Source organism: Larimichthys crocea, chromosome XIII (genome assembly GCF_000972845.2).
Source record: "Larimichthys crocea isolate SSNF chromosome XIII, L_crocea_2.0, whole genome shotgun sequence".
Taxonomy (NCBI): Eukaryota; Metazoa; Chordata; class Actinopteri; family Sciaenidae; genus Larimichthys; species Larimichthys crocea.
Window position 1 is genome coordinate 46,793,224 of NC_040023.1, and position 12,005 is coordinate 46,805,228.

The 12,005-nt window shown below is 40.7% G+C and overlaps 1 protein-coding gene across 2 annotated transcripts in view; it reads right to left on the minus strand.

The window, feature by feature from the left end:
• The window catches only part of rims3 (regulating synaptic membrane exocytosis 3), a 34,624-nt gene that overhangs the window by 21,288 nt on the left and 1,331 nt on the right, over nt 1-12,005 (minus strand). For both annotated transcript variants that reach the window (XM_019275444.2, XM_010757192.3), the window contains exon 2: nt 1,879-2,183. In XM_019275444.2, the coding sequence (XP_019130989.1) occupies nt 1,879-2,183 (305 nt within the window). The remainder of the gene's footprint in view (nt 1-1,878; nt 2,184-12,005) is intronic.

Here is a 12,005-nt window from a genome sequence, read left to right on the forward strand (position 1 = left end):
CCAAAACACTACAGGTGTGTGAGTTCAGATCACAGAGAGACAGAGCTGCTTTGGCTGACAGGATGGACACCATTTGCTATGTCACACAATCCCATCCATAGTAAGTATGTGGGCTGTTTAATATCCTGAACATCCCCGGAAAAAGGACTGGGTGTCAAAAGTCTACTTCTTGAGCACTGGCCAAATTCTGTCTTTAGCACAAAGTAGCAAAAACTGTCAAGTATTGGATGTTGGAAATGATAAATATATTCTGAGACTTTACTATTTTTTATTTTCTGATCTCAGTTATAACTTTGCACACTGTATTTTATTCATTCAGGAATACACCTTGTGCAGCTGATTCTCTTAAGACAACATTAAATGAACGATTAAGACACTATTTACTATTCATTTGACATTTTTGGAGTTGTGTGTGATATGGTGCTGCAACTTTTATTTTCATTATCACAAATGATTTTTTCGTCAATGAAGCCAATTCATTGCTTAACCTAGTATATATTAGAATTTTTTTTTTTTTAAATGCTCATCAAATCAGAGAGCCCAAAATGTCTGGTTTGTCTGACTAACGGTACAAAATGTAACAAATACAGTTTAATATCACAGAAGATTAAAATAAAACAGCAACGATTCACATTTGAAAAAGCGAAACCTCTGATTTTTTGGACATTTTTGCTTAAAAAACTGAATGAATTATTAATAAATGAGATCCTTTATATATATATATATATATATATAAAAAAACATATTCATAAGCATCAAACTAAGGAAATGAAAAGAGAGTGTAACTTGACATTAGTACAGAAGTACACAGCCTGCTGCACAAAGTAGGACACAGGAACCCTCAGATCTTGTTATAAGACGGAACGTTTTCACAGAATAACACGCACACACTGTACGAGTGAGCAGAAAAAACAAAATGACACATGCAGACGATGTTCTGACACGGTTACAGTTCAATAAACTGGTAGGGAGAACAGAACTTATTTAGAGGATGTGTGGAGACGAACAATGCAATGAAGAAAGAATTTAACTGCACTGAAAATGAGTTGCGTCTCTTGCTCCTCCTGGCCCCCGACTGTCAGTCTTAACCAAGCCTCGGTGTGTGTGACATGTTGGCTTTTCCCAGCAGGAGCGAGTGTGCTTGTGTTTGTTGCTGGGGCGCAAAATGAGAAACACTTTGGTTGCTGCAGCACAATATCTGTAATTATACCCCACAGGACACTTAGAAGAACATAGTGCCGCTATCGTTGCCATACAGCCACCATGCATCCTAGCTGCCACGGCTGCAAACCCACTTCAGAGTTCACACAATGATGCTCATAATAATGTTGAAGGCTTTTAAAAAGGGCTCATTACAATGATAATACCACAAAAAGTAAAGCTACTAAGAGCTTGTTGAATAAGATATTATAGGTATTATAACTGAGGCAGTGTACTGCCAAATATCCTTTGGAGTGGATTATGCTAATGTTATTGTACACTCTAAAACAATCATTGTTCTGTTAGACCAGTACAGTGTATTTATTTTACTCTTTAACTGCAGCAAGAAAGCATTTAATCTTTTTTAAAAGGTACGTGGATTATTTTTTTTAAAAAGGTAAAAGCTAAACCAGGAGGGTAGAGATGATCACATTTCATTTGGAGGTTTAAATTAAAACTGAAATTTAAACAAAAGATTGACACTTTAGAAAATAGACAAAAGAGAATACAATTGGGAAGGGTTAGAGGGAAGAAGGACGGGGTAAAGTAAAACTGTGGGAGCTGATAAGTAGAAGAACAGAAGATGCAAAAGAAAGTTGAAATGGTGAGCATGGTGGTACAACGGAAAGTTATGTAAATGACAGATGTCACATCTGACATTTCAAACTCTAAACTGACCTTGCTGGTTGAGCTGCTGCGTGCTCTTGCTCCACTGCGACAACCCCACAATGGCCACCATCTTGGCACCCAGACTGGAGCGTCGCTTCTTGTTGCCAGCCAGGGATGTGGAGTCCGGGCCCCCGCTGCCTGGACTCTTATCCAGGCTGTACATGGCTCCCGAAATGCTGGAGGAGCGCACCACGTTCCGGGCTGCCGCGCTCAGCCCGCTAAGGCCGCTCATCCCTCCTGGGCTGGGCACCTCCACGGAGCTGCTGAGCATCATGGTCCCGTTGGACTGGAGGGCCGGGAAAGTTGGAGCAGGACTGAGGGGGGGGGGAGATGAAAGAGGATGATCAAAAAGACGATAAGGTGAGGGTGAAGTTTAGAGGAGAGGTTGAAGGTGGGAGGGACAGAACAGCTCAAATAAAAAGGACGTCTGAATGTGCATTTGATCTGATAAAATACAGAATAATAGCTTGTCTTACAGCTGCAGTAGGTCCCCGAGGCTGAAGGACGCTGAGTTTAAATTTCAACCACAGTTTGGTTTTCAATTAAATTACCCCACTTATTGCAGAGGCAGCAGAAATGACTTCCTGCCTCATAAAAGACAAATAAAAAAGTGAAAAGCTCTGAAAACTCTCCCTGAACTCCAACAGTGGCAAACAGAAAAAACAAAGAACACAAAGGTCAGCAGACGAGGACAGTGCAGATGGCAGCAGACTGTTCAAGTAAGTTAGGAAATATCTACAGTCACACACACACACACAAAGATGCACAAATGTCAGGGCAGGCCTGCTGTTGAGAGGTGACCCTGTCAGCTGGTATTTGTCTTGTGTGTTTTTTTGGAATCTCATTCCGTGTCTGACCTTAAACATTGACAGATGATAAACTCTGCAGCTCAAGTCATCACTGGCTGGTTGTCTGACTCATCATACTTTGATCAACCATATATATATATATATATATATATATATATGCACCTGCTTCCCAAATGTCACATGTCTCTCTCCTCTCCTCTCTCCTGACTTCACATTAATTAATTGAGGCTAAACCGACAGCTCAAGGGCATATTAAATATGTAGATGCACTGTGGTTAACGCCGTGCTTTTACACCCCTTTTTAATATTTCTCTTTCTTCCCTTCTGCACTTCCATATAGCTTCTCTTTCCAGCTGTCCCCTCATTGGTTAATCATAACGACCCCTGCTGTAATTTTTAAAAAAAAATTGTAACACAGAAAGTACGGCAATGCGGTCTTTTGCTGTCCGGTTCCAGTTGGTTTACATGCTTCAACAAGCTATAGCTAATAGCTACCTAATGAGACTCTCCAATCTCTGTGAGGGTGTGCTAAAGCAGTGAGCTAATTGCTGATATTAGTATGTTAACAATGTGTTTGTTTAGTAGGTTTACTATGTTCACAATCTTAGTTTAATGTGGAAGAATGCTAACATTTGCTAAAGAATCTCAGTTTTGTGGGTCATAAACCGAAGCCTTTCGCCATAAGGAAAGTTATGGGATCTATAATGATATTACAATTCAGAGAGGATCGCCAAAAACGTAGCATTTAATATCTCAGTAGCATAACTGTGTACATTTTTTGGCCATCCATCTAATGGATGTGATATTTCAGTCTGGACCAAAGCGACTGACACTGCCATCTTCAACATGACTAATGGACATCAGTTTTAACATTCTCTACCACCGATCACAGGAAATGCAGCACAAATTCTTTATGCAGCTTAAACATTCACTCCCATGACTGGAAATCATAAATGATACATACAGTACAGTGAATTTGCCCTTAATACGTCTTTGGAATTGAAGACTCAAATGTAAATGCCCTGTGCTTCAGATGTCACTGTAAATCATCATCATTGCCCCGCTTTGTCACACCAACACAGCCTGAAAAATGTTGCTGAACGGCACTTTTTTTCCAGGGATGTGTTTAGCATTACAATAACTAAAGTGGGGGCTATTGAGGAACGATGAACTGATGTAGCAAAGGGCAAATTTTGGCATTTTGTTATGAAACTCATAATAGCCATCAAGGAGGGTGGTGAAAGAGTGCATGCATTGTACAGAGCCACTGCAGTGACATTTGTTATGGCTGGAAAAGGGTACTGAGGGAAAAGAACGAACAAGGGATCGAGGGGAGTTAGGAGTTTGAAATCTGAAATTCAGGTGAGCCTACATGCCCTTATTTTCTTCCCCTTGCCTTCTCTAGCGCTCTCTCTTTTCTCTTTGTGCACCCTCTCTTTTCTATTCCAGCCCATGCACACTTCACTCCGGCTCTCTGGGGGGGCCTCCGTATACTTTGAACACACGGCAAGCAGAGCAGGAGAAAATGAGGATAGGGGAGAGATGGAGAAGACTGGTGAGAGACGGGAGATAAACAGAATATCTCTGCTTTCAGAGAGTCGCAAGCACAGAGAAGAACCAGTGAGGGAAGACGCGGGACAGGGGGAAAGAAACATACGAGCGGAAGATGCTTTATAATGAATGGACTTGGAGAAAAGCACTGCAAGACGCTTGGGTCTGCTCTGTGAGAAATAATGGAGTGGAAGCCAAAAAAGGAGAAGAATATGACACTATTAGTGACAATGACTGAGACGTGCATCCATTCCTCCTTGTCTCTTAATGATCGTCAGTCTGTGTGTGAACAGGGTGAACTTTAGTGTACTGTACCGTATATGGTGTAGTGTATATGTTTTGCCCAGAGGACATCCACACTGAAATTGGGAACTGTGTTGGTTTCACATCCACAGAGCCAAAGTTTGAGTGTGTTTGACATGTAGAGATTCATCCAGTTAAAAGAATACATCACCCATTTTGTACATATGCTTTATCATGAAGCAGCTGCTTAGCTTAACATAGCATAAAGACTGGAAGCAAGGGGGAAACAGCTCCATATCAATGGTCCACTTACCAACAGCTTGTTGTTTTTACATGATATGACACATTGTTATTTTTTCAGACAGATCCTGGCAAACAGTTTCCAGTCTTTATGCTAAGCTAACCATCTCCTCCTCTCGACCCAACCGACCTACTTACCCTTCTATTGTGCAGTATTATAGTTTCATACAAAGAAACTTTGAATAAATACAGACTTTGCTAGCATTATTCTTCTTTATTGCATTAATTCTTTGTAAAACAAAAGCAAATGTAAATCATCTGCAGTAAAAAAGGTACAGCAAAAAGAAAAAAAAACAGAATCAAAAGGGCAGACTTCAACACAGATGTATTTTTATTTTATTAAATGGACAAAGACACTCACATCGGGATCCAGCAGACAGTAAATAGTATTTATGTGGTTACCAGTGAGGAAACAAAAGAAACAAACATAGGAACCTGCACACACAAAATGTGGATTTTCTGCTATGAAACTTAGTCTTGAGGTGAGTCCAAGTAGTTTTTCATAATGTCCCTCAGCTCTTTAGAAGAGGGCTGCCGCATTTTGAAATGCCCCTCGGCCATCTCTCCTCCAGACTCCTGGGACCATCTCATGGTCTGCAGTCTCCCAATCAGCCAATGTGGGTGGCGTGTAGGCTTGCTGTCCCCGTTCTTTCAACCGGGGTCGTGTCCACATTCTGCGGTGCTTTCTCTTATTCTTTGAGGCTGTTTTTTAGAACAAACCACTGCACACACAAGAGTGGCTATGGCCAACAGCTGCTTTTAGATTCTGCTTCATTGTTCATGAGCATTTGTAAATGTCCACCAGGTACTGGATGGGAAATAATCTCAAAATCAATCTAGCTGTAGTCTTGCAAATAGTAACCATGCAAGACACCCAGTCTTTGCCAAACCTTAGTTTGTGACTAAAAACTCTGACATGTCTTTAGATGTAAGAAGGTGAACTTACAGTGTAGACAAATGCTAACTGGAGTGGCTGTAAAGTGAACCCAAGTGAAGTAAAGTGCCAAAAACTGCAATTCCTTAAAAAGCCACTTGAGGCTGGGTACAAAATGAGCCAATCTCCATAAGCCTCCATGTTAAAATGCCCAGCTTCAGCAGAAATGAACACATTTAAAGCCTGGTAGAGTTTGGTCCCTATAGCCGTTTCCCTGTTCATCCAACCATGTACCTGTCCCCACACAGTGTTTTGCTGGACCTAAAGGTATGACCGGAGCCCATCTATCTTCATCTCAGTGTCTGACAGCTCCCCTGCCATATGTCTCTGTGCTCTCTTTAACGTCTCATCTCAGACCTGATTTATTTCTCTACCCATCAGCAAACTGACCCCCCTCTACCCTTATAAGCCCCTCCTCCACAGCACTACACCAACATTCTCCACCCCATGCTGACCTCTGCCATATAAGATCTGGCTTTATAATTTGTATGCGTGTTACACCGTGTCGAGCGTGAGCAGTGCATTCAGCAGACGGTGTGCATTCAGGCACAGTATTGAGCATAATTGTTTTGCCAACTCTCAAAGTCCATTATGCAATCACTGTAATTATGAGAAGGAAAAAAAATGGTACTGGAGCATAAAAACGCACATCAGGTTGCAGTTATGTAGTCTACATATAGCGCATGTGAAATTGATGCTGTTGACGTGGCCTCTCATATAATTCTCAACAAGGAAGCGAATGAGCATATTTCCCAAAGTGTCAAACTATTTCTTTAATAATTCACAGATCCTTTTTGGTGGATATCAATATTTCACAGATTGAGTCTTTCCTGGTTTAAAATTAGGCTAGACCAACTGTCTGGAAGAAAACCGTTGGCAAGCCGCAGAGTAGAAAAATCAAAAAACATGAACTACAGTGTGATTCAACCAAACATGACTGTCTGCTGTTTGTGTAAGCAGATGCTAAAAAAAAAAAAAAAAGCAACGAGGAGAAATCTCTCCTTGCAGTTTCTCCCATAAACACAAATGCCACAACCTTGTAATTAGATATGGCTGAGCAATCCATTAATGGTCTCTTTAAAGTTGCTCTCTGGTATGGAGGCCACACTGCCACTGCCAGTCAGTTAATTAACCTACAACTTAGCTGCAAAGTAGATGCTAAAGATATATACTGTAGGTCGAAGTGTCTTGTTAGAAAACAAACAAGATAAATTCCACATAGTAATGCTCATAAACCTTGACATAAATTTCAACAAATAAACAGTAAAATCTGTCACATTGTCTTTTTAAAAAAAAATTATCTAGTTGTTATTCATTGGTTTCACCCATTTCTAATTTGTTTTTTTATTGCCTCCACTTATTATTTTTACTGTTGTGTGTTACCTTTTCTAATTGATCGTTGTTTGAATGAGTCTGCTTCGTTGTGTTTTTGCCAAGTGCTTTTGGCTGCTGCAAGCCGAATTTCCCACATGGGACAGGAGAGAGTGAACTGAGCTGAATCATAGCTAAATTGAAAAAAAGCCATCAGCTATGTACTGTTGCCAACTTATTTCTTTAAATCAATAAAAAAATAATAATTAGCATCTTATTTTATTGACTAATAAGTTGCCATGTGTGGCTATTTGAAGATGGAACTGGTTTGAAAAGATAAAATTGGGTAATTAAGGGCACCATAGCGTACATATGTCATGTCTTTTATGTTGTGTACATGTGACTTGTAAAGAATTAAAAATATCCAGTTCTAAAATGAAACCTAACATGAACAATCACATCGGCAGTGCACAAGGACAGGCAGGAGCTGTAATGCACTTCCTGTTGAGGCTACCATGGAAACTTCCCAGGTTATGTATGTGTCGGCCTGCTGGCGCCTGCTGCCATTGTGTTTGGCCTGGGTGTCGTGTTTGTGGCTGATGTATCTCTCTGATCATAAGGGGGTCTCTTAAGGCGAGAAAACAGAAGGCTAGTTTTGCAGCCATCCGCACGGAGAGATGGAGTAAAGAGTGCCAGGCTGTGGGATGAGACTGAGAGCCAAATGGATCAGACACAAAATCACACAGAGAAACCCAGCATAGTGCAAACACACATATGCCGCACTGATTGTACGTGCCAGAGTGTGGTTGAAGAAAGAGGCAAAATATTGAATGACAAGGGGCATTGACACTTGCGTCTTGGCTGACAGACTTGAATTAACATTCAAATCTTGTGTAAAACAGTCAGCTCTGACACGGATTTGATTTCCTCAGTATCACGCTGATAGTGTGAGCGCAGTGTATCAGCAACAAATTGACCAGATACAGTCACAGTACCATTAAATATTCACAAATTTCACATTTTACACTTTGCAGAGCAATATCATGCCTGGTGCACACACACACACACACACAAATCTGAATCAAATGCTAACAACCGTGAAATGAACAGAAAAAGGAGTTCATAAGCAGCTTTCGCTTTGCCTCTCCCATTGGCCCAATCAAATTTTTTATCCAATAAAATCTTTAATGAGGTGAGTCATTGAGTCACTCCCTTTACATCACCTTGTGACAGGAGACATAAATTCGATCCGTCACACCATGTTTTCACACCAATTGCCTCAATCATGCTGAATCAGCCATGGCAACGAAGCAAAAGCTTTACACTTTGTCCATCAGAGAAACAATTAAAAAGGGTCAAATTGGCCCTGTCTGAGGTTATCTAAAATGTTATATGGCACTTACGAGCTGAATCAAAGCATACAGCACACATCTGTGACTAGTGATAGCAGTAAACAAACAGATGGATAAGCCATTATCTCGACTTCACGTAGTCCATGCAGACACAGACACAATGATGCTAGAACTGTGTTTACCTGCATCCACAAAGATGGAGCACAAAAAAACACTAGCATGGCTCGCATTCTAGTTCTGTAAATTATGTTATGTTAATGTGTCAGTAACTATTGTTGTTGTTTGTTTTTTGTCAGTCTACTTTTTAAGAAAATCTTTTATCAATAAAAAATATCTTGCAATGCAAATATTTGGTGTGCAAAACAGTGTAGCTTGAACGTAAAGTTGTGCAAGCTTATTTTGTTAACATATAAAAATATTGGGCACATTCACCATTACACAATTGTGCTAATATAGATATTTCTGTGCTGGTTAATGCTACTATTTTGAAATACTGTCATGCTGAAATATGCATTACATTCTGTTACCTTATGTTTTGTTGCCTCACATTAGATTTGGTATTCGGTTATCATTAGACTACTAGTAGTAAAATATGGTACTGACTACAGTCAGACTAAAGACACTGAGCATTTTAGCCAGATTATCAAAACCATATAATTTGAGTCCACCAGGAATGGAAGTTATTATATATAATACACTGCTCCAGAAAACTTGGAGGTCAGTCTGTAAGCTGTGATGGATGTTCTCAATTAAAAGTTAGGGCAGCATTTCTACCTTTCACCTTCTTAAAGTTACTTTGGCTAACATGGAGATTTGTTTAAAACTTGTCTGATCGACCGACTGCTTGGTTTTCTTCCACTTTCAGACCTCACATTAACAGCATTCCAAGTTATCAGCAATTAATTTGGTGAAGTGAGTAAAGCCGTTTTACCCAACAGCTCCATGCAATGCTAGTTCATGAAGCAGACATACAGTAAACACACACACTTGCGAGTTAGAGGGTTGCAGGTTAACAACAATTCCATGAAAGTACCACTGGAGTTAAGCCACATCGATAACCATCAAAACACTGGAGTATCATTTCAAATGCTCATTCACTCATCCCCTGCCTCCCCCCATGTCCCACGCTAATCCCTCCAGCTGAGCCAGTAATACAATGTTTTCGTCTCAGCAGTGAATCAAATACCATGTCCAGGATTGGAGCCAGCTGCCTTTTGGAGAAGTGAGACCTGTCTCACATCATCACTTATCACCCTATAGCAGTCTCAGCAGCTCACAGGGTTTCTCTTTGCACACGGGGAATCTGGTGTGAAAATGAGGCGCACTATGTTATCTTCTATTTCTCCCTACAGTGACACACACTAAACAAACTACCTTTAAAACGTAATGTTTGCTCTCTTCCGATGTAAAGCGTTGTTTGGTAGAAGAAAGTCTGTTTCCCTCGCTGCACTCCAAAGGTTTACACCAAACCTCTTCTTGCACTCATCTCTCACTGCAACCTGCAATCTGTCCAGCACTGACCCATTCTGTTTGTGCCCTCTTCTCCGTTTCATCTCCCGTCAAAAGAAGTTACTCCATCAGCAGCAGGGGAACGGAGAGCAGAAAATAGAAAAATAAAAAGCCGAAGTGGCTGGACTGGAAGGAAAGTGGGTTAAGAGGGGCGTGATGGATGAGACTGGGAGCTTTCCTGACTCATAGTCCGCTTACTCTGGTGACTCATGTGGTCAGTGACATCTCTCTCACTACCCCTTAGCCACCCCCCATCTCTCCAATCCCACCTGGGATTCTGGTGGCCAGCCTGGGGCGCAGTAGCACACAGGATCTCACTCCCACTTACTATGTCCAGGTCACTAAGTCCCAGCTTAGGCAACATGGGTTGTGCATGGAGCTGAGGTACAGACAGGCCTCTGGGGGTCAACCAAAGCGTGCTTCCCTGTCATATTTACTGCTAAACCTCTGGAAGGGATGTGTGCACTGGAACATAGTCAGATCCTGCACGACATAGAAGCTGTATACTTATCTCTCCCCGCTTATATTTTAAGATTTCTATCACAAGCTTTTCATCCATTTCTCTCTCATCTTTCTTTTATATGTGACCTTATTTTTTGGGTTGTTTGCAGATTTAAGTGTTTGGCTGATCTGTCCAACCGGTAAGGGGTCATTTGGTGCAATAGGATATTAACCAATCAGTGTTTTTTCCATTGATATAATGAATTACAAGGCTTTAAATGTTTTAAATGCTTTACTTTTTTTTTTTTAAATATTATGAATTGTAATATGAAATTGTTGTCTAAATGAAAATGCAATTAATATAAAATTATTGTCATCTCTTTTCATTTGCAAAATGTCAAGCCAATTAATGCTGTTAATGTTTGATTACCTTGTTGATGATCACACTTAAAGAATTAATATTTAATGGACTAATCAAGTTTTACAGTAATGTGCATAAACTCCTCTTGTTATATTATCTTTCTAAGTGTCTTGGTAGAGAGGGGCTTTTGTATAAATATAGCAATCTTTATAAGCAAGTCAATAAATAATTTAAAACTCAAAAACATGTTAAGTGCTGCAAACACACTGCCCATTTTTTTTCTACTGTTACACGTTTATTTTAGCAGCATAAGTGAAGCACAGAAGACTTCTGTCTCCAGATGTAACGTCAGCGAGCCAACAACTCGCATGCATGTCGTAGAGGTCACATTTGCAGCAGCCTCAAAGACATATCAGGTGTTGAGTGCAATTGATTTTCTGACGTCTGCTCTTGCAGACAAGTATAGATTGGGAAAAGTACAGCGGCATTCAACCGAGTGATCAGGTGAAGCCGTGCAATGAAAATTACAAACTTCAAAAATATAGGTCAGAACCCACATCTGTCTGTCTATAGAGTCTCATCCAGTTTGAAGTGGGAAGTAGGCACAACATCAACCATTCATTATCAACCAATCACAGCTACTGTCTTTGATGGTGCGTACCAGTTGGCCAGCGAGTTGTGGCTTACAGATGGCTGGCTACAAGTATACACAGACGCATGAAGTGCGACAACACACACACACACTGAAGCCTGCTCATTACTATGATAAGTGTCTGCTCTGCCCCTTGGTTGTTTTCATTTTATTTTCATTTCAAAGAAGAACAGGACCAGCAGCTGCCAGCTACAGATCTGAAGTGTGGTCAGATGGGTGTGTGTGTGTGTGTGTGTGTGTGTGTGTGTGTGTGTGTAGTGCACTGGACTTTGCCCTTTTCAGCTATCAATTCTGTAAAGTGTGTGTGTGTGGTGTGAATAGAGGCTCTTTGATGGAGGATGATACAGTCAGGCTGGCCTTTTGAGTAGCCAGCTTATCCAGTGCCATCTGACGCATCTCTCTCTACTATTCACACACACACACACACACTCACCTACACTTCACCCTGGTAAATATTTCAGAAGAGCAGGGTTTTTGTCTGCCCTGTGAACTTCTGCTTGAGCCACACCCATCCCGATGTGACACAAATAAATGAATACTTCTTAAATAGTTGTGTGAACAGCTTGTTTGAGGGCATGAAATACAAATGCAGAATTTGTGTGAAATGACTTCTCTATTTAAATGTTTAAAGTGTAAAATGTGATTTAGAAAAATTGCTTTCCACAGTACCAGG